The sequence below is a fragment of the Salvelinus fontinalis genome, chromosome 8 (genome assembly GCF_029448725.1).
Source record: "Salvelinus fontinalis isolate EN_2023a chromosome 8, ASM2944872v1, whole genome shotgun sequence".
NCBI classification, from domain to species: Eukaryota; Metazoa; Chordata; class Actinopteri; order Salmoniformes; family Salmonidae; genus Salvelinus; species Salvelinus fontinalis.
Genome location: NC_074672.1, coordinates 15434274 through 15457705, shown reverse-complemented (window position 1 = coordinate 15457705; position 23432 = coordinate 15434274). Strand labels below are relative to the sequence as shown.

At 46.2% G+C, this 23432-nt stretch overlaps 1 protein-coding gene across 4 annotated transcripts in view; it reads right to left on the bottom strand.

Moving 5' to 3' along the window:
• The window catches only part of LOC129860681 (membrane-associated guanylate kinase, WW and PDZ domain-containing protein 3-like), a 188099-nt gene that overhangs the window by 33595 nt on the left and 131072 nt on the right, over positions 1-23432 (bottom strand). For 3 of the 4 annotated variants that reach the window (XM_055931323.1, XM_055931322.1, XM_055931320.1), the window contains exons 2-4: positions 20237-20353; positions 10847-10966; positions 3431-3643 (exon numbers count right to left, since the gene is read on the bottom strand). In XM_055931323.1, coding sequence (XP_055787298.1) covers positions 3431-3643; positions 10847-10966; positions 20237-20353 — 450 coding nt within the window. Of the gene's footprint in view, positions 1-3430; positions 3644-10846; positions 10967-17263; positions 17362-20236; positions 20354-23432 lie in introns of those variants that run through there. The other variant, XM_055931321.1, reaches the window with a different exon arrangement.

Below are 23432 nucleotides of genomic sequence, written 5' to 3'. Positions count from 1 at the left end.
TGACCCATTGTTGTGTGTGCCCAAGGCCATAGAGATGGTGTGCATTGGAATAGCTCAGTCCTGCACGCCACACTCATGTGGCTTTCTTTCTGTGGAGTCCCTGGCCTGTCTAACTGTTTTTAGACCTGTGCTTCAGTCGCTTTTCCCTTGGCCCTTGAGCGCCAAGGTCGTGGGTTCGATTCCTTCTGGGGCCAGCCATACCAAAAACGTATGCACGCAAGACTAAATTGCTTTGGAAAAAGTGTCAGGTTAAATGGCATATATTCAATTATTATTTGTATGCATTCAGAAACAGTCTCAGAGTAGAAGCGCTGATATAGGATCAGTTTGTCTTTTAGATAGTAATGAATAAGATTATTTGGACAGCGGGAACCTGATCCTAGATCAGCAACATATACACTGAGACACTTTATGAATAAGAGCCCATGCCTCAGCGACTTAACTGTACTCAGAACTGTGTTTAGCCTTCCTGCCCTCAGGGCCTGCCCAAGGCCCCTCTAATATGCCTGATCACAACTGAGACATTTAAAATCAGGCAGAGAGAGGACGGCCTAGGTGCCCAGCTGCAGGCAGGACCCTAAGGGGCCCATGGCACCAAACAGACTGACCGTCTAACAGACGGGAGGGCTACATTGTCCTCTCTCTCATTGGCACCATTCAGATTTGGAGTGGGGGAGTGCCCTTCAGACGGGGCCAGGGTGAGCCAGAAAGAGGACACAGGGCTATGGTCAGAAGCTAGGCAGGGTGTTCCAAACCAAACAGGGGACAGCTGTGCTGTGGGAGCAGAGAGGAGCAAGAGCCAGCTGGAAGTACTCCAAGCCCAGAGGAGAGACACTACCGGGGGAGCCTGGAGGGCAAATGGGACACAGGCAGATGCTGCTCCAAGGATAGAGAAAAGGGAGTGATGCAACAGGTCCTATTGTGTCCACTCACTACTCATCCATTATATCTTCCATTTCTTTCATCTGATGAGAGTGGTGCATTTCTCTGGAATGGTACACCACGAATGGTTTGTGAAGGTAGAACTTGAAAAAACGAATGTGACTAGTTTGTAGGGCTGGGTATTGCCAGGAACGTCACGTTACGATATTATCACGGTACGTAAGTGCCGATATAATATGTATTGTGATTCTCACGATTCTATATGTATTGCAATTCCGAATCAGTACTGCAGTTTTTTTGCTGCTAAAGTAACAAAAAACACATTAATATTATTATTACTCTTTTTATTTTAATTGTATTTTTTAGATACAAAAACAACATTGCGATATCTAACCGCATCAGTCCCCCCCCCCTCCCCCCCCCCCCATCACTACTAGTTTAATAAATGCTGTCTATTCTCAACCCTTTGTGAATAACAACCTATGGCACTTTGTTTCTGAATTTGTTTACAGTTCATGTGAGAGGATACTGTCTTTGAGGGAAACACAACAAGAACAACATGTATCCCTTAACCAGGGATTTCTACATTATTGATCTAGCTAGATGGAGAGGCAAACTACTTCACTTTGTAGCGTTCTGATGGAAATGTCCTTCTGTAAAAAACAGATCATCCTGGGGTGTCCTCTTTTAGGGGAAAGAGGTAATGAGTGTGAAGGGTCCTGGAGGGAATGAGTGTGATGGGTCCTGGAGGGAATGAGTGTGATGGGTCCTGGAGGGAATGAGTGTGAAGGGTCCTGGAGGGAATGAGTGTGAAGGGTCCTGGAGGGAATGAGTGTGAAGGGTCCTGGAGGGAATGAGTGTGAAGGGTCCTGGAGGGAATGAGTGTGAAGGGTCCTGGAGGGAATGAGTGTGATGGGTCCTGGAGGGAATGAGTGTGAAGGGTCCTGGAGGGAATGAGTGTGATGGGTCCTGGAGGGAATGAGTGTGAAGGGTCCTGGAGGGAATGAGTGTGAAGGGTCCTGGAGGGAATGAGTGTGAAGGGTCCTGGAGGGAATGAGTGTGATGGGTCCTGGAGGGAATGAGTGTGATGGGTCCTGGAGGGAATGAGTGTGATGGGTCCTGGAGGGAATGAGTGTGATGGGTCCTGGAGGGAATGAGTGTGAAGGGTCCTGGAGGGAATGAGTGTGAAGGGTCCTGGAGGGAATGAGTGTGAAGGGTCCTGGAGGGAATGAGTGTGAAGGGTCCTGGAGGGAATGAGTGTGATGGGTCCTGGAGGGAATGAGTGTGATGGGTCCTGGAGGGAATGAGTGTGATGGGTCCTGGAGGGAATGAGTGTGAAGGGTCCTGGAGGGAATGAGTGTGAAGGGTCCTGGAGGGAATGAGTGTGAAGGGTCCTGGAGGGAATGAGTGTGAAGGGTCCTGGAGGGAATGAGTGTGAAGGGTCCTGGAGGGAATGAGTGTGAAGGGTCCTGGAGGGAATGAGTGTGAAGGGTCCTGGAGGGAATGAGTGTGAAGGGTCCTGGAGGGAATGAGTGTGAAGGGTCCTGGAGGGAATGAGTGTGATGGGTCCTGGAGGGAATGAGTGTGAAGGGTCCTGGAGGGAATGAGTGTGAAGGGTCCTGGAGGGAATGAGTGTGAAGGGTCCTGGAGGGAATGAGTGTGAAGGGTCCTGGAGGGAATGAGTGTGAAGGGTCCTGGAGGGAATGAGTGTGAAGGGTCCTGGAGGGAATGAGTGTGATGGGTCCTGGAGGGAATGAGTGTGATGGGTCCTGGAGGGAATGAGTGTGAAGGGTCCTGGAGGGAATGAGTGTGAAGGGTCCTGGAGGGAATGAGTGTGAAGGGTCCTGGAGGGAATGAGTGTGAAGGGTCCTGGAGGGAATGAGTGTGAAGGGTCCTGGAGGGAATGAGTGTGAAGGGTCCTGGAGGGAATGAGTGTGAAGGGTCCTGGAGGGAATGAGTGTGAAGGGTCCTGGAGGGAATAAGTGTGATGGGTCCTGGAGGGAATGAGTGTGAAGGGTCCTGGAGGGAATGAGTGTGAAGGGTCCTGGAGGGAATGAGTGTGAAGGGTCCTGGAGGGAATGAGTGTGAAGGGGGGAGGGAATGAGTGTGAAGGGTCCTGGAGGGAATGAGTGTGAAGGGGGGAGGGAATGAGTGTGAAAGGGGGAGGGAATGAGTGTGAAGGGTGGAGGGAATGAGTGTGAAGGGTGGAGGGAATGAGTGTGAAGGGTGGAGGGAATGAGTGTGAAGGGTGGAGGGAATGAGTGTGAAGGGTGGAGGGAATGAGTGTGACGAGTAAGAAGCCCTCTCTCATCCCTCTTTCTCTCATTTTGGGCAGCGTGGTCAGCTATTGTTGAGCCAGAACAAATCGATCTCCGACAAAGTGAAAGAGACTGAATGTACAAGCAAACATGGCTCCCTGTGGTGTTGCCATCGGTTGAATTGTTATTAGTTATGTTTAATACAATATTAATGTTGTGGACTATCAGCTTGTGGCAGTTGACGCGAGAGGACGGGAACCTGTTGTCGCAGGACAGCGTGGCCATCTCACCTGTGAGTCCGTTGACCATTGGAGACCGCTCTCTCTCCTCCTCGTCCTCCTCCTCGGGGGCTGCGCTGTCCTTCCTGTCCATCTTGCTGACGGAGGTGGTGCGTTTCCTCTGGACCTCGGTGTCAAACTCCTCATCAAACAGCACCTGATCTACCAGGTCAGGCTGCACCGGGCTGGGCTCGGCTGGGGGCTTGGGCGTCCCGTAGTAGTTGCCTGTAGGAGAACACACACAGCAGCGTCAACAGAAACAGTCTGTGGTAGCTTCCTGGTAGACGAGGTTAGATGATACTTCACTGCGGGGAAAAACAATTGTTTTTATTGTATTGATTAGACAACGAGAAGACAATTCAACTAAAAATACGGCGGGTGCAACCACACACACAACACAGTTTATACTCGGTATGTCAACACTCAAGGGGGAAATGGATTCCCAACTGAACATTGTGCAGTGCCTGACAAGAGCGTAGGCTCGCTCCCTCTCTTTCTGTCCCATTCTCTCCTTCACTATCTCTCTCTCGTCATATTTACTGCAGTGCTGGGCTGGAGTGTGCTCCCCAGAGCCCCGTGGCAGTATCCTTTATCCAGGACAGACCCGAGCGAGGAGCTTCTTGGCGCTATTAGCTGTGTTTTATTGTCCTGTGTCGTGTGCTGTGGCGCCCGGAGCCAAAACAGCATGAATCCCTCTGTGGAGAGTAAAACTCTCCTGTGGGGGAATTGACCCAATTTCTTTACTTCTTCTAACTCTCTACTTCCAGCAAACCAGACAGAATAATATAAAGAAAGAGAGGAATGAGGGGAAAAAACAGCAAGTCAGGAAGCTATATAAATATTGATTCATTTTGCTGTTCCCTCAGCTCCCTGGGAAGCCAGTCCTCCAGTGGCGTTGACAGTAGAGTAGACAACACTAAATCCTGTAGTTTAAAAGCACTGGAGTTTCTCAGGCTATCTGGGAGTGGTGAATTACAGCTGAACGTACCATAGAGAGTTATTACATGTGGAGAAACATCTCTCAACGCTCCAGCGGTCTATCAGCTGAGCTGACAGACATTTTAGTCAGCTTGCAGCACTGAGGGTTCGGCTCATCTCATGGGAGTTAATGGGGAACATACCCAAATATCTAAGAGTAGGAGCACGCTCAATGTTTAATGACTATACTGTAGTGTTTGTTATGAAACATCCCTAGACCAGACCTCCACAGCCAAATTAAAGAGGTAATTATGCTAAATAATGGTCATTATTAAGTTATTAACAGACATTACTAACATTCATTGGGAACACGGCACCATTAGCATGGGGTTGGATGTCAAACCAAAACATCCACATTGTTTTTAGACAGAGACGCTTGGCTCGCTCTTTAATTTATTCATAATTGGGAAGCCTAATTTGAATTAATTACACCCTGTATTAGCTTATTTAAAGAATGGGAGAGAAAGACTAGAGGGGGGGGTTTGTGAATGAAAACTCATTAGTTACCCTCTCAACTCTACACAACCCTATAGTTTTGCTGTACATAATGCAGTAAGTTGAATATCTCAACTCATTTGTGTAGAGTAATGGCACAGCCGCTGCCGAGTAATACAATACACAACTTGACTATTTGTCGGTCTTAATCTGTCTGTCTGTGACAGGGAGTAGAGGCTCTGAGAGGGGAGGCAGGAGTCATCTTACCGTCTGTGTGACTCACACCTTCTCTCCCTGTATCCCTCTTCTCTGCACTGTTCCATGACCCTGGAGATACATCCAACAGCCCCTAGTCTGAGCCCCTGCTGGCTACAGGTTTATTAGCTATCGGATGACACACCAAACCCAGCGGCACGATGGTGAGAAACAAAGGGATCAACCCACCTTTTCCTTAAACAGACACCCAACCGATCCATCCTCCCTCTCTCCCCCATCTCCCCCATCTCCCTCTCTCCCACTGCCGACACCCAACCGATCCATCCTGATCCATCCTCCCTCTATCCCTCTCTCCCCCATCTCCCTCATCTCCCTCTCTCCCCCTGCCGACACCCAACCTGATCCATCCTCCCTCTATCCCTCTCTCCCCCATCTCCCTCATCTCCCTCTCTCCCACTGCCGACACCCAACCGATCCATCCTGATCCATCCTCCCTCTATACCTCTCTCCCCCATCTCCCTCATCTCCCTCTCTCCCACTGCCGACACCCAACCGATCCATCCTGATCCATTCTCCCTCTATCCCTCTCTCCCCCATCTCCCTCATCTCCCTCATCTCCCACTGCCGACATGCAGCCGATCAATTTGCATTTGTCAAAAGACAGCTTCATTATGCCTCAGCACGGTGAGCACGATGAAGATGAAAGATAGGAGGCTTTCTTTAATCCAGACCTGTCACCACACAGCCCAGTCATCTCCCTCTCTCTCCTCCTACTTCCCATGCGCGCTCGCCCGCTCTCTCGCTCTCTCCATCCCTCCCCACCACTCTCTCTCCCCATCTCCCTCTCCCCCTGCCTCCCTCCATCTCTCAGGCCCAGTGGTGCGTGATTAATAGCTCATAAACACCGCTCTCCTAGTCTCTGATTAATGTGCATTAGTGAACACAGATAGGAAGAGAGGAAGGGGGAACAGGAAGAGAAGATGGGGGGAACAGGGGGAGGGAATAGGAAGAGAGGAAGGAGGAATAGGGAGCGAGGAAGGGGGAATAGGGAGCGAGAAAGGGGGAATAGAGATTTGTAACAGTATCACCATTAATCTTAAGGGAATACGTGGGATGTGCCAGGAGACGGTTGTGTGTGTGTGGAGAAGAGAGACGTGTTAACTAAGGTAGGTACTAGGCAGAGGGTGGGGACGGATAAAAACCCACAGCCTCTAGCTGTGTGAACATGAGCTCATAGCAAGACGGGCCCATGAGCATAATGACGACAACAAGCGAACAGGGCAGGATACGGAGGGCCTTTCAGGCTGTTCTACGACTATTTTACATTTCAGCCATAGAACAGGGTTCTACGTGTACAACCAACCTCGTCGACACTACTCAACAGCCCCAGACCTGCAGAGACCACAATTCCAGTCAGTCAGGTCAGCTTTCACATACACTATGCAGCTGGTAAAGCACTACTCTGTACAACTGGTGGGAGACATGACCTTTTAACCTTCCCTTTCGTTCCTTATCCATGACCAGGCTGTGTGGGTCCAGTCCCAGGCGGATCCAGGGCTGAAATATGCAGCATGGCCCGGGCCATGGTACTCAGTGGTACTGTATTGTAGTGTGGAGAAGTCATGCCATCTGGATAGAATAGGCAGCAGCTGCCAGCGCATCACAACCCTTGAGAACCTCTGTAGGACAGGAGTACAGAGTATAGGCAGCAGCCTCCAAAACAGGGATAGGAGTGCCAGTAAGGTCTTAGCTCTCATGCCTGTCCTCTCAGTTTCACTGTTCCTCTCGTGGCCTTGTGCGCTAAAAAGCGTTCCCGTTCTCCATCGGTCTCTGTGGTGAAAGCATAGCGGTAGCACACTAGGAGACAGAGATTATGCGCAGGCCGCTTATGGCTTTGCGATGGGAAGCGTCGAGTGTGTTAGGGATGCGGGAACTGGGGAAACCCCTCGTGTGGAGGTTTGGAACGCTGCCTCGAGAGTCTTATCCCTTCTCTCTCTGCTCTACCACTCGCCCTTTCCCCACCCCCCCCACTCTATTTATCCCTCCCCTTTCTTTCTTTCTCTTTCACTGTTGCTTACTCTGCCATTCTCTCTTGCCTCTCCCTCTCCCTGCCTCTGCCTCTCCCTGCCTCTGCCTCTCCCTGCCTCTCCCTGCCTCTCCCTGCCTCTCCCTGCCTCTCCCTGCCTCTCCCTGCCTCTCCCTGCCTCTCCCTGCCTCTCTCTGCCTCTCTCTGCCTCTCTCTGCCTCTCTCTGCCTCTCTCTGCCTCTCTCTGCCTCTCTCTGCCTCTCCCTCTCTCTGCCTCTCCCTCTCTCTGCCTCTCCCTCTCTCTGCCTCTCCCTCTCTCTGCCTCTCCCTCTCTCTGCCTCTCCCTCTCTCTGCCTCTCCCTCTCTCTGCCTCTCCCTCTCTCTGCCTCTCCCTCTCTCTGCCTCTCAACTAGCCAGCCAAGGCCGTGCACACAGGCACTCTTTAATCATGGAGGATGAGCCGTCTCTCTTTCTCCTGGTTAGTGCCCACTGTGCAGCATGGCCTAGCAGCGTTCCCAACCTTCACAGTCTCGACGGCAGAGTGCCTGAGGCAGCCAGGCAGAGCCAGACAGAGCCAGCTGCAGGCAGAGCCCATCTTGTGCTCCAGAGTTAAGACAGGCTCCCTTCTGCTGTCTCCACAGCCACCCTTGTCACCTCCACATTCCTCTGCTGTGAGGGCGAGACAGTGTGAATGGATGTCTCTGCTAGACTACAGCTGCACCCTGTAGTCCAGTAGAAACGTCTAGTAGAGGCACTACAGGTGCATGTGCTGAAGGACCAGAGCTGCTGCCTCTGATCAGTTCTTCCCCAAGTCCCCGCTATAGCGAATGCACTGCCACCATCTAGAACAGAACATGGCTGCATGTATGGATGAAGGGGATTACTGTAAACTGCACTGAGTGAGTCTGTATTATTTTGGACAATGTGTTTGTCTTTTTAGAGCCACAATGAAACAACCGAAAGTCCACCAACTTGATTGTGTATTCCGCAACTCTGACATTCCTTAGCATTGGAGTGTTTCCTAATCCTCCTCCCTAGGACTCTCCTCTGCCTGTGTGTGTCTCGCCACTGCAGCACCTTGACCCTTTCCTTCCCTCCCTCCCTCCTAAGTCCTGGCCCATTGCCCTGGCTGGTCTTATCTTCAGTAACGGTGCTTTACGGGAGCGCTTAAAATACCCATCAGAGCTGCCGTGTGATCTGCTGCTCTGTGCTCTCTACAATGCACCATCATCGCTGGAAACAGCACCGCAATCCCTGGCACGACTCCTCGTTCAGAACCCCACTGAGTCAGACCCACAGCGTCAACAAACAAACCCGGACTTTCTTATCTCAGCATTTGTCGATCTTGGTTTTATTGCATCGTTGCTTTCTTTCTCTCCAATTATCTCTGTCTTTCTATAATCCATCGTTCATGTTGCCCTGGCTGGCCTGTGGCTGGCGTCCATATGGAGCGCTAGAGAGAGGAGGAAGCGAAGTTAAGAATCGTGGTGTATAGACTCACCTCCCCGATCTGGAGTCGAGGCACAACTCTCAAGTGCAAAGAGTACTACTCACGGCCTATCAGCCTCTCTGTGCCTCCCGAGAAATAATACAGGGCTAACCTTTATTGGCACTTTCCTCCCTGAGTTTGAGTCAGCTACCCTGCAGTTGAGCACCACCTGGACGAGAGGCAAAGAGAGAAACCGGTGTTGCCAGAGCAACAGGGAGAGCCCAGGCGGTAGGGAGAGAGGGTAGAGAGGCTCGGGTATTTCAAAGTGGAGCAGAGCAGAGTCCACCGGGGAACTGAACCAGGGGACTAAATAGAGAGAACATGAATGAGCAACAGGCTTGGGAGACAGCGGCGGCTGGAGGAGGCGAAGGCTGCCTGAAGACTGGGCCAGATGAGAGCACTGCTGGGCGGAGTAATGGCCCATCATATATATATATTATATAAAATATGCAGTGTCCATCCATCCATCCATCCAGACAGACAGACAGACAGACAGACAGACACAGAGAGAGAGAGAGAGACAGAGAGAGAGACAGACAGACAGACAGACAGACAGACAGACAGACACAGACAGACAGACAGACAGACAGACAGACAGACAGACAGACAGACAGACAGACAGACAGACAGAGAGAGAGACAGAGAGAGAGAGAGAGAGAGAGACTGGTTATCATACAGCTGGAACCCTGGACCTAGTCTTTCCCTGATCAGCTCTACAGCTACAGATCATCAGGCCCTGCCTGGCTGTCCAAAGATCACAGAGATTAGTCCCAGTGACAGCCTGGGTGATGGGAACAGCCAACTATCCACACATACAACACCGGTCAATAGAGAATGCCAGGAGTGTGCAAAGCTGTCATCAAGGTAGAAGGTGGATACTTTGAAGAATCTCAAAAATAAAATATATTTTGATTTGTTTAACACTTTTTTTGGTTACTACACGATTTCATATGTGTTATTTCATAGTTTTATGTCTTCACTATTATTCTACAATGTAGAAAATAGTCAAAATAAAGAAAAACCCTTGAATGAGTAGGTGTGTCCAGCCAAAGTAATGGCGCTGCCGGTAATAAACCAGGCTGTAAGTCACAGATTGACTCAAAGGGAGATCACTGACTAAAGTCACACATTTCCCCCTGTGAACAAAAACTCATTGTTATGAGCTGAGAGAGAAAGAGAGAGAGGAATGTACGTGTGTGTGTGTGTGTGTGTGTGTGTGTGCGTGCGTGCGTGCGTGCGTGCGTGCGTGCGTCTCAGTTGTCCAGAGGAGATTCCTCAGAGGTCAAAAGGCCCTACATTAATAACTAGCATCCTGAGCTGACGCAGCCATATGAAGATCAGCCTACTACATGGCCTCACTGTGTGGATGTATAAATGTATCCTGCGTACTGGTGCAGTCTGGATACAACTGGCTATGAGGGGACAAGCCCCCAGGGTTCTGTGTCACAATGCTGACCGCTGGCTTCTTAGAAATCATCAACCTACTTTGAATCACAAGTGGGACAACGCTATTCTGCTCTTGAAAAAGCTAGCTACTTCATTTCACATTTACAATGGTATGAATGCTATCTTTATACTGAGTTTATCTGATGACCTGGATGATGGTGACAGCTCAGCAGATACTATACAAACAATGCATAAGTCATGGGGATTCATTTTGTGATGTGGCTGCATCAGGAAATTGTTAATACTGTGTCGGGTCCACTCCCCTATCCATCTCCCCTCCACCCTCCACTAGACCAGTTGTTCCCAAACTGTGGGGTGAGGGGTCGACAGTGGTCCCCCCCCCCCACCCCCAACATTTTTTTTTTTTTAAAGGAACTCAGTCCGGCTTTCAACTTCCTCTACAAAGTTGTAATAGTAGAATCCACAAGGTGCATTTTTGAAATTGGGTTGTGTATCATCAGTTCCTCTTGTCATGTCAGTCATTGTATACATTAGAGAGCCATTTATAACTTGTCAGAAATGTCCAGATCAACTAGCCCATGACAGCTAACGTTTTGTAGCTAGGTTTTGTAGCCCATACAATTTATTGTAAAGATTGAGTCACACAAATATCACATGAATAAACATTAGACATGGCAAAATGAATAGAACTGCAAGAAAATTTGTTTCAAAACTACAAAAGTTTATCTGCACCCCATGACAAAATGTGTAGAAATGAATGTGCCCATAGAAATAGACGTGGGGCGCGGGATGTTCCCCAATGCTGGAAGGGGGGCCTGACTAAAACTCTTTGGGAACTATACTACCATAGACCACCTCCCCCCAAAAACATGCCTACCGTCATAGGTTCCACTCTCAAGCAGCAGGCCACTCTCCTCCAGCACGCGGAACTCCCCCACACTGATGAAGTTATAGTCAACCCCAGGAACCTCCCCCTCTCTGGGCTGTCGTGTGGTACCTGGAAAAAGACATCACAACAAACATAAAGTGAGTAAAACAGACCGTTTCCTGGGGCCGAGTCGTGATGCAGATCCAGCTATGTATGAACAGGAGAGGGGTGGACACCATTCTCATCATGCACACAGGGATGTGAATTGTGTCCTCATATCCTGCAGGACCCCATGTCAGTATCGAGCACAGCTTACACCAAGGCGGGTTACTGAGAAACCAAGCTAATGCCCCAATTAGCTTCCACACAATGAGCAAGTCACATTTATGGGTAAGGTAAGAGTAAACTAATAAAACTATGGGAAGAGCGTAGATAACCTCTCTCCTCTCATAGTCCAAATGGAAGATGAACAGTGTTACAGTTGAAGTCATCAGTTTACATACACTTAGGTTGGAGTCATTAAAACTCGTTTTTCAACGACTTCACAAATGTCTTGTTAACAAACAATAGCTTTGGCAAGTGGGTTAGGACATCTACTTTGTGCATTAACACAAGACATTTTTCCAACAATTGTTTACAGATAGATTATTTCACATATAATTCACTGTATCACAATTTCAGTGGGTCAGAAGTTTACTGTGCCTTTAAACAGCTTTGAAAATTCCAGAAAATGATGTCATGGCTCTAGAAGCTTCTGATAGGCTAATTGACATAATTTGAGTCAATTGGTGGTGTAACTGTGCATGTATTTCAAGGCCTACCTTCAAACTCAGTGCCTCTTTGCTTGACATCATGGGAAAATCAAAAGAAATCAGCCAAGACCTCAGAAAAAAAATTGTTGACCTTCACAAGTCTGGTTCATCCTTGGGAACAATTTCCAAACGCCTGAAGGTACCACGTTCATCTGTACAAACAATAGTACGCAAGTATCAACACCACGGGACCACACAGCCGTCATACTGCTCAGGAAGGAGACACGTTCTGTCTCCTAGAGATGAATGTACTTTGGTGCGGAAAGTGCAAATCTATCCCAGAACAACAGCAAAGGTCCTTGTGAAGACGCTGGAGGAAACGGGTACAAAAGTATCTATATCCACAGTAAAATGAGTCCTATATTGACATAACCTGAAAGGCCGCTCAGCAAGGAAGAAGCCACTGCTCCAAAACCGCCATAGAAAAGCCAGATTACGGTTTGCAACTGCACATGGGGACAAAGATCGTACTTTTGGGAGAAATGTCCTCTGGTCTGATGAAACAAAAATAGAACTGTTTGGCTATAATGACCATCGTTATGTTTGGAGGAAAAAGGGGGAGGCTTGCAAGCCGAAGAAAACCATCCCAACCGTGAAGCACGGGGGTGGCAGCATCATGTTGTGGGGGTGCTTTGCTGCAGGAGGGACTGGTGCACTTCACAAAATAGATGGCATCATGAGGAGGACAATTATGTGGATATATTGAAGCAACATCTCAAGACATCAGTCAGGAAGTTAAAGCTTGGTCGCAAATGGGTCTTCCAAATGGAGAATGACCCCAAGCATACTTCCAAAGTTGTGGCAAAATGGCTTAAGAACAACAAAGTCAAGGTATTGGAGTGGCCATCACAAAGCCCTGACCTCAATCCTATAGACAATTTTTGGGCAGAACTGAAAAAGTGTGTGCGAGCAAGGATGTCTACAAACCTGACTCAGTTATACCAGCTCTGTCAGGAGGAATGGACCAAAATTCACCCAATTTATTGTGGGAAGCTTGTGGAAGGCTACCCGAAATGTTTGACCCAAGATAAACAATTTAAAGGCAATGCTACCAAATACTAATTGAGTGTATGTAAACTTCTGACCCACTGAGAATGTGATGAAATAAATAAAAGCTGAAATAAATAATTCACTCTATTATTCTGACATTTCACATTCTTAAAATAAAGTGGTGATCCTAACTGACCTAAGACAGGGAATTTTTACTTGGATTAAATGTCAGGAATTGTGAAAAACTGAGTTGAAATGTATTTGGCTAAGGTGTATGTAAACTTTCCTAATTCAACTGTATGTAGAAAACCCTCAGACCGTGTGACAGAGAAACAGAGTAGGTGACTGACCTGAGAGCTTGTTTAAACTGGATGATGGTTGGTTAGCCAACTTACTGCCTGAGTTGGCTGAATAAACCCCCGAGGGCCTCTACACAGTTAGGCTTCAAAGCCACAGTGAGATATAGACGGATGGATAGATTCATGAATGGAATGTCCACTCCTGAGCCATGAGGTACGAATAATAACTTCACTGATAATTCATATAAGAATTACAGTTACCACAGCTTGTCTCTTATTCTGTGTAGTTCTTCCTATCCTATGCCTGCCAGCAATAAATGACCCTCGGGATGAAAAAAAGTTTTTTTGAAGGTGTTCTGAGGTCTGTTCATCTCCAGAGCTCAAAGGATGGTATTTCTCCTCAAGGTCCTTCTTTTCTGTTCCGCCAATAAGCGAAAAGCCACAGTTGAAAAATCTTACAGTTGAACATTGACCTTTCTCTTTTTGTTCCTTCTCTCTCTCCATCCTCCACTATTTTTCACCCTAAAATTCTTGTTTTTGATCTGGAACTGCGGCACTATACATGGCAGTGTATACTAAGCCTGCAGTCATTAAACAATCCTGGGAACGGTAACTGTCTGTGTAGTGCAACTAACTCCAACAAGCTGGTCTATTTAACATGTTTTCCCTTTATTGAAGACATGTAGAAATATGTTGGAAATATTTTCCGCATCAGGAAATCAGCTCAGATGTAATTGGGTGTTTACCTCACGTGAACAGCAATCTGCCCGGCGCACCGATGGACTCTTAATACTATCCCTCCTGCTCTCCCGCCACCCTGTGGTAATGTTCATCTGTTACTGCTGCTGTGAGAGCACTAACATCTGAAATGCTTTAAACCTGGTTATAAAGTAGACTATTGTATTCTGAGATTGAGGAGCAGACAGGGAACAAAGGCAGTAATATGAGAATCCTTGAACAGGGAAACATGGGAAAAACAGAATACTGTATTCTTGTTTGCACAGCCATTTGGACTTGCCTGTCTGCATGAGTGTCAAATAGGTCGTCCTTGTGATTTAAAGATCTGAAATGTGAGAGGGGACGCAACTAGAGTTGAATCAAGGAATCAATCAAGTCTTTTGAGGTAGAGGATAATCAACGACAGGTCTTTTGATGTAGAGAGCAGCGAAGACAGTTTGTGCTGGTTCAGAGTAAATACTGTAGCAGCTATCTTTTATCTGAGTCTGAGGAGTCGATGTGGGAGTCAGAGGGAGGTGATGGAGCGGGAGAAGGAGGTGAGGGAGAGGGAGGTGAGGGAGGAGAAGGAGAGGGAGGTGAGGAAGGTGGAGAGGGAGGTGAGGGAGGTGGAGAGGGAGGTGAAGGAGAGGGAGGTTATGGAGAGGCAGGCAAGGGCGGTGAAGGAAAGGGAGGTGAGGGAGAGAGGTGGTAAGCAAAAAGCTTTGGGAGAAGAAACAACACTTCAATTGACTTCCATTCTTTGTTCATGTTCTCAAAATTTCACCTTTGAAGAAATGAAACAATTGAACCAAAACAATACTGAACAGAGCAGCAACAAAACAAAACCATAATGAAAAGGTATTGGGTTGTTTGGGGTGGATGTAGTGAAAATGAATTGGCATTTTTCTCCATGAGGAAGTGTATTGTTGTGGAACAGGTGTGAGGTCCAGTCCAGACAGTGGAACACCATGGCAAAGGAGGTGGATAAATGAAGATGTACATTACCGGTCAAAACTTTTAGAACACCTACCCATTCAAGGGTTTTTCTTTATTTTTACTATTTTCTACATTGTAGAATAATAGTGAAGACATAACTACGAAATAACACATACGGAATCATGTAGTATGGGTGGCTACTTTGAAGAATCTCAAATATATTTTGATTTGTTTAACACTTTTTTGGTTACTATATGATTCCCTGTTTTATTTCATAATTTTGATGTCTTCACTATTATTCAACAATGTAGAAAATAGTTTTTAAAAAAAGAAGAAAAACCCTTGGTGTGTAGGTGTGTCCAGCCAAAGTAATGGTAATTACTTTGGTAAGTAATTAGTAAGTAATTCTAAAACCTTTGACCGGTAGTGTATATATAGTTCACTCAGGCCATTTATCATAGAAAACAAATGTGTCTGTTTAACTGGGTGGCTCTCCCCAAAAAATGTGTCAGTTCTTGTCTGTTTAACTGGGTGGCTCTCCCAATTGAATGACTTCAATTGAAACAGGAAAAAAACTGAGTTGGGGTCTCCTTTCCCTTCCATCTCTGATTGTGACACGTACGCACGAACACCCGCAGATGCCAATTGTGGCAGGGGAAAAAAACAATTAGTGTATCAGTTTACACAGCGAAGCATCACCACCGTGAAACTCTGCCAGCTGCTTAAGCTTCTTACAGGGAGACCAGGAGAAATGTTAACACCTACCGCTGCAAAGCTGTTATACATAGTCACACAGACCTGGCCCTGTTGCAAGAAGGGCATATTTTGTTCAATCTGACAATATAGTCATGTGAAAGGGGAAAACCAGTAGCGGTCTGAAGATGGGTCTTGGAGGATACACCAAGAGATGTTTATTGACTTTTCTTTAATCACACTATAGAGTAAGTAATACACAAAGTGATAAACATTGACATGCAATAAACATGTTAGGCCTACATAACTCAATGCTGTATAATGTCAATACTCCAGAATGGTACTGTGAGCCATAGGCCAGGCTCAGCTAACTTTAGGTCAGTGACACGTCATACAATCCTGCGCAGGCAGTATGGGGCATATCACCCTGGATATCAGAGCAGAAGGAACATACCGATATTCCCTTTTAAAGGCAGAGCCAGGATCTAATATGTAGTCTTTTGTTTCCCAGGTAGAAAAAAAAGTTTCACGTAAGACCCTTAAATCTTGTCAAGAGCAATTCTTTAAATTGAATACAGGGGGCACTTTTTTATTATATTTCTGTCATCCTTCTCTCTTTGTTATCTCCTAGTGAGCCTCTTAGAGCTTGCTGCGGTGCCCCTACGGATATTACTGCTTAGAGGAGAAGAGAGGGAGGCAGAGGGTTCAGCCGAGCTTCAAGGACCCCTGGCACTGACTCTCCTTCCTTCCTTTTCTTCCCTTCTTTCTTGGGAGCTTTAATGATGCCTCTGCCTGTGTGTTCAGGAGGGGACTGGAGAGAAGTCACGCTCCTCTCTCTGAGCTGCCATTTAGAGGGCTCTAATGAGGAGAGGCAGAGCGCAGCCAGGTGGCCATTCTGGCTCACAGGGAGAGACTTAAACCATTCCTAATCCCTGGCTCTGTGTAAGGCCATAGTCACAGTCACACAGCACAGGCTAAGCAGCGGCTCCTTGCACTGTGGAAGGCCATTTACAGTCACACAAACAGCAGTGGCTAAGTAGCGGCTCCCTGCACTGTGGAAGGCCAATCACAGTCCCATAAACAGCAGTGACCAAGTGGGACAAATGCAGTGGTGGAAAATGTACTCAACTGCCATATTTGAGTAAAAGTAAAGATACCTTTATAGAAAATGACTCAAGTGAAATACTACTTGACTGAAAATCTAAAAGAATCTGGTTGTATATATACTTAAGTACAGTGGTGGAAAAAGTACTAAATTGTCATTCTTGAGTAAAAGTAAAAAGTGAAAGTAAATGCTATGCATCAAATTCCTTATATTAAGCAAATCAGACGGCACAATGTTCTTGTTTTTGTAAATCTACGGAAAGACAGAGGCAAACTCCAACACTCAGACTACATTGACAAATGCAGGCAGAAATTTGTCCGGTATATGACATAGCACTGTGATAAAGTCACTCGCTACACTGGAAGTTAATTGGAATAAGACTTTTAAATCGCGAAAGAGTCTTTCATACATGTCAGATATCACTACTGAGCGATGTCATAACTCGGAGGATGTCTTCTCTCAAATGAGCCATTGATCATATTTTTGTGAAATTCCTACCTCGAAAAGCTTGTAATTTAACAGAGGGTCTAGCACATTTTTCCTATTTGTCTGCCTCTTTAGTCCAGGGTGCATTACATGGTGCCATTACCAGAGATATTATAGAAAGTGCCCAATAGACTCCCAATCAATCCTTTCAAGGAGCGCGCTCCTTGTCCCAGAATCGCCCAGAATACACCGCATGGCCCATTCACGTAGCATGGGCAACGGTTCCCATCTCCTCAAATGTATATCTGCCATTGTGAATGTCAGACTCCACTCTGAGGTACATAGATCTTCAGGTTGAACATGGTGAATATACTGGTGAAATTGATAGTGCTATTTGTTGAGGCAATTTACAGCTAACTAGCTACTTTAAATGCTGATGTTGTCTTACCTTGTGTAGCCACGTTTGCCAGCCAGTCCGCCCATAGAGAGAGCATTCCATTGTGGAATTTGTAGTCAACTCGAGCTGCAGATTTCCACAACGATTTTCCAAGCTGCTACCAACCTTATTATAAACGCCAAAATGAAACATTTGTTCATAAAAATATTTTGTTCTCAGTGTTATTTAAATACTGTAAATTAAAGGAATGAGTGGTTTTGGGTGGATTTTTCCTTTAAATACACCACTGGACATATGTTGACCTACTGCAGCTGAACCACAGTGGTGTTTAGGATGACCACACCATCATAACATAACCCCTATGACGGATGAGGAGCAGGCATAAACTAACAGCCATGCACTAGAGACTAGGCTTAGACTAGGGTCACTGCTTGAAATGCTACAGTGTATTACTGTACAGACATACTGTAAATGAATATCTAAACGAGCTGCCCTAGCCCTGTTGTACTTACATCGAGTTATGACCAATGTGCCTTCCAAAAAAAAGTGAGGCACTGAGCAAATTTCAGGTCTGCGGAGCGCAAACTTTAACCTTGTGAAACTTCTGTACATCTTCCAGTGTTTACTGTGAACACTGAGGCTGTACCCACTTCACAGTTTTAACAGTGGTCAAGTAGGCTACTGTGGCTTTTTGATCATAATGTAGGCCGACCAGAGTGGCCTACCATCAAAATCAATTGGGAAAAAGCATCCCATAACATTTTAACACGGAAATAGCTGTTCGTTCAGCCTACAGTAGCAGCCAATGTGTGGTGTTCAATGACCTAAATGTACATTCCATGAGACTTTTGAAAAAAACAGGGCTTGACATTAACCTGTTTATCCACTTGTCCTTCAGACAAGGAAGTGACTGAAAATGTTGCTTTGTTTGATGGAAGAAACCACTTTACAAAATAAAATATACTATTATTCCTATACCATTATTACAGAAAACCTGACAAATGATGCTACCCTCTGCCTGTCTAAAAATACATCATTGCCCCTTTAAGACAAAAAAATCTCTTTACCTGACTCGTTTTTCAAAGATGCACACGTTTGTAATCTCGTAGGAAGCAAGCACTCCCCCATTGCTGACTACAAATGATCTATAACTGGGCTAACAACTCACTAACTTGCAAAGGATATGAACAAAACGTCCACGAGTGGCGACATGCAGCTCTCGCTTTTATCTCAAAACAAGCACATCTACTCACGACCACAGCTGTGAACACAGTTCAGTTCAAAGTAAATGGCACAGCTCCAATATATGGAAATGGTCTATTTGCATATAGACCTACTGCAGCTCTGATTGGTTATGCTGCATCAGTCCGTGTAGAGTATGGGTCATTGGCAACAGAATCCTACCCCGATGCGTTTTGCCTACAACACAATCTACTGCATAGTTTGTTTTGATCCGGTGTGCTGCATTGAAAGTGGCTAATATTCCGTTGATTCGATCAATTCCAACAATTGCCACAGTAAAAGGGAAACATTAATAGGTTTAACTAAAAGGGGAAACTCTAGGAAGTTGAGTGACGTTCAATCTCGTGCTTCTGTGGTTGGCCTGATAAGTCTTCTGCGCTCTGTGCGCAGTCCCGGGGAGATGCCCGGCAGTCTCGGGTTACTTAGAGGGAACATTGGTTATTACTTTTTTTTAAATATGATTTTCATAAAACACTATTTAACATAAATGTCTGAAGTCGTCTATGTAACCATTCATTAATTACATATTGAGAACATTAACAATGCATTGACTCATGAAACTGACAGGCTAAACAGATATACTCTATTGTCTAGTGAAAAAGCAATTTATTTTGTTGCCTGTTATTCCCAATTATCAGCATTATACGACGCCATTCAGGAAACTATGCACGGCTCTCCCTCATAACAAAGTCACAAATTAGATTTTTTTTTTTTTATATACGCACATTAAAACCTTGACTCACAAAGATTATATAAATTAGTCCCATGACGATCATGAATGGCGAAATGGGGAGTAATTGCCATCTAATTCGTCAGAGTAGCGTAGAGAAATCTGCACTTTGCACTTTGAATCCGGCCAATTGGCCCTTTTGTCCTTTAAAAACCACTAGGGTATAAAAAGAAAAAGCTTTTACACACCACCTATTCATCCCTGTGATTTAAAGGAATCAGAGACACTGTTATGAGAGTTCAAGTGCAGTCATCCAAAGTGGGTGGATGAAGCATAGAGTTGGTAGCACTCTTACGCACCGTAGAAGAAGAAATGAATAGGAAATATAAATTAATTAAACATAAAATAAATGCATATAATATTCTGGACATTAACTTCCAAGGTCTACATTTTAGTATTTGAAAACGGAGAGCGATATCTCCTCACTCATCTATCAAATAGTGGGTTGTGTGTGTGTGATGTTGATGGCTTTTATAGTGAAGGTTTGACGGATGCTTTGTAGACCTCAGTGATGGCTGAGAATGCCCCCAGTTCCAGAGAGGAGAGGAATCCATGATTATACACACAGAACCATGATAAGTGAAAAGGAAAGGAGGCCAGAGAGATGGGACGGTGGAAGGGAAGGAATGTGATTGAGGAGTCAATCTACCTCTCATCACTCTCTTCCTTATTCCACCGGGGCAGATACCGTGGAGGGGTCTGATGAATGCCAAGCACTGTGTGCTCATGGGAGAAGGACCGTGGCCTTCAGCGAACAGCAAACTGCTTCGCTGTTTATTGGGCAGCTGCCATATGGGGCATTTATATGTGACGGCAGGGCCAAATATAATCACTTGATGGGATTGTGGGAGAGTATGTTCAGCTGTAAATAAAAACAGACCAAGAAACTAGCTGGCTAGTGAGGTGCTAGTGGCCACCAGTGACGTCACCTGTCTTGAGATCTAAAGGTGACCTAGTCACATGGAATAGCTGTAATGAGCAGGGACATGTGGAGTAGAGTGACCTCAGAGGAGAACAGAGACACATGGGGAGCCCGGGACATTACTACTCACAGGGAATGGTGCGCAGGTACAGGTTGTCCCTGATCACCTGCTGGAGCTTGTGGTCCAACGAACCTTTCTGGAACTGCAGGCTGAGGTAGTGACGCAGGTCTGTATTCAGCACCTTGCCTGTGAAGAGGAGGACAACACATCTGGGTCAGTACAGTACACACACAATGTTCATTTACACTCCCCTCGAACATTCCTAAACAGTCGGGACCTCGAAATGCATTACCACCAGTGTGTAGACGAGAACCACCTATGATCACTTTCAAAAACTCTTCTCAACTGAGAACATTTCATTTACATTATTTAGCAGACGCTCTTATCCAGAGCGACTTACAGCAGCAATTAGGCTCAAGTGCCATGCTCAAGGGCACGTCGACACTATTTTCACCTAGTCTGTTTGGGGATTTGAACTGGCGACCTTTCGGTTACTGACCCAACGCTCTTAACCGCTAGGCTACCTGCTATACCAGTGTGTTGACGAAAACCATCTATCATCTCTTTCAAAACCACTTGTCAACTCTCTGACAGGTGCCCGTAATAGAAAGCATGCCCCCAGCGAGAGTACGTGAAGGAGGACAGTTTTGAAACTTCAAAGATGTGGCTGTGTGACAGCATTGTTGTGCATGGGAGCGAGAGAGACAGAGCAAAGGCCTATAGGCTGCGTTGGTAGAGAAACTGTCATGTCAGACAGATTAAATATTAATTGCCTTGAATCACCAAGTATCCAGATGCATACATGAGTAAGAAAGGAACACAATGGCTGGCACTGTCGCTGCCTCGGAGTTTCTGACTGAGGACAACAGAAGTTCAGGCTGAGTTCGAGGAAGTGTGGGGGCTGTGCAGTCATCCTGAAGGAGGGAATTTCAAGCATTCCCCTCGGAGCAAGAGGAGGAGGGAGCGAGACAAAGAATAGATCGAGAGCCAACATTCCCCTGTTGTCTGAACAGGATCCCTCTCTGAGCAGTTCAGTCTCCAGCTGTTTCGAGGTTGGTTCGCGTGTCCCCTCAGGGTGGAGAGGATGTGTTTTGAGAGGACGCCAGTTAGTGTTGTTAGCGTTGATACCCATTGTTTCTCTCCCTCAGCACACAGGCAGCCGCCACTGACTGCAGGGTACGTGCTTTCGTTTGGTTCACCCCAGATGAACGAAAGCCCAGTAAATGTAACAGGCTGAATAAATCACTGTAGGTACTCCCCAGAAACTCGTATAGTGTAAATTAAAGGAGCACAGAGCAATGCATTTATTTAAAAGCAGGGAAAATATCTGCAAACTGAATCTGGTGAGAATAACATATTTGAAATGTTTAAGCAGCCCAGCCTACGCACGGTTTTAAATATTAATCTTTAATACCATCCATTTCTAGCATCACGCGGTGTGTATGCCTAGAGGAACAGGCCCGACTGACGTTGGCTGGCTGGCGCAGTAGTTTACAGGCAGCGTCGGTGTTATGGTGAGTTTTCCCCACCTTATTCACAAATAAATTGAATCAAAACAAGTCGCAGCTTTTCCTGCACTCTGATTCGTCCCCCATGGTGTTGAAAGGGACTGCCCACTGAGTTGGCAGATTAGCTGCGTTCCATTGGTTGGCTCAGATGAATACTAATACACTATTTTCCCAACTGTCCCCAAGAGGCCCATAGTATAGTATATATAGATTTGATTACTAAAAACATTTAGAGTGCATTTTCTGTGCTTCATTCAGCACCGCCATTCACTGTGAAATGTGAGGATCTACAGAAAGCTGGTAAGAGACTTGCATAATCTTTCATACAGGCCTAGTCAATATCATGTGACAAAAAGTCAATGCCTTAATTGCCTTGTAATGCACTAGGACATTTGTAATACACTGCAACAGGGGAGCGTGTGTCAAACGTAAACAGTTTGAGTATTGAGTATGAATGACACACTACATGACCAAAAGTATGTGGGCACCTGCTCGTCGGACAACTTATTCCAAAATCATGGTCATTAATATGGAGTTGGTCTCCCCTTTGCTGCTATAACAGCCTCCACTCTTCTGGGAAGGCTTTCCACTGGATGTTAGAACATTGCTGCGGGGACTTGCTTCCATTCAGCCACAATAGCATTAGTGAGGTCAGGCACTGATGTTGGGCGAGTAGGTCTGGCTCCCGCTCGGCGTTCCAATTCATTCCAAGATGTTCGTTGGGGTTGAGGTCAGAGCTCTGTGCAGGCCAGTCAAGTTCTTCCACACCGATCATGACAAACCATTTCTGTATGGACCTCGCTTTGTGCACGGGGGCATTGTCATGCTGAAAGAGGAAAGGGTATTTGGGACCACAGAATCGTCTAGAAAGTCTTTGTATGGTGTAGCGTTCCTTTCACTGCAACTAAGGGGCCTAGCCCGAAACATGAAAAACAGCCCCAGACCATTATTCCTGCTCCACCAAACTTTACAGTTGGCACTATGGGAGCGTTCTCCTGGCATCCGCCAAACCCAGATTTGTCCGTTGGACTGCCAGATGGTGAAGTGTGATTCATCACTCCATAGAACTCGTTTCCCCTGCTCTTGAGTCCAATTACGGCAATCTGTACACCACTCCAGCAGACGCTTGGCATTACGCATGGAGCTCCCAACTAACTGTTCTTATGCTGACGTTGCTTCCAGAGGCAGTTTGGAACTCTGTAATGAGTGTTGCAACCGAGGAGAGACGATTTTTACATGCTACGGGCTTCAGCACTCGATGGTCCCGTTCTGTGAGTTTGTGATGCCTACCACTTCGCGACTGAACCGTTGTTGCTCCTAAACGGTTCCACTTCACAATAACAGCACTTGTGGAAAGGTGGCATACTATGACTGTGCCATGTTGAAAGTCACGGAGCTCTTCAGTAAGGCCATTCTACTGCCAATGTTTGTCTATGGAGATTGCATGGTGGTGTGCTTGATTTTATACACCTGTCAGCAACGGCTGTGGCTGAAGTAGCCTAATTCACTAATTTGAAGGGTTGTCCACATACTTTTGTATATATAGTGTATTTTCTTAGTACGAATGGTATTTTACTCAAGTGTAAGCAGTCTAGCTACAATACTGTATGGCTGAGGCAACGAGGGCCAAAATAAACATCTCTTTACAAATTGTGTAAGTCTATAGACATTTTAATATCACAATTAATACGACGAATTTAGGTCGGGGAAACAAAAGCAACCTCCCGTCACGCACTGAACTGGTAAACCTCAGGTTC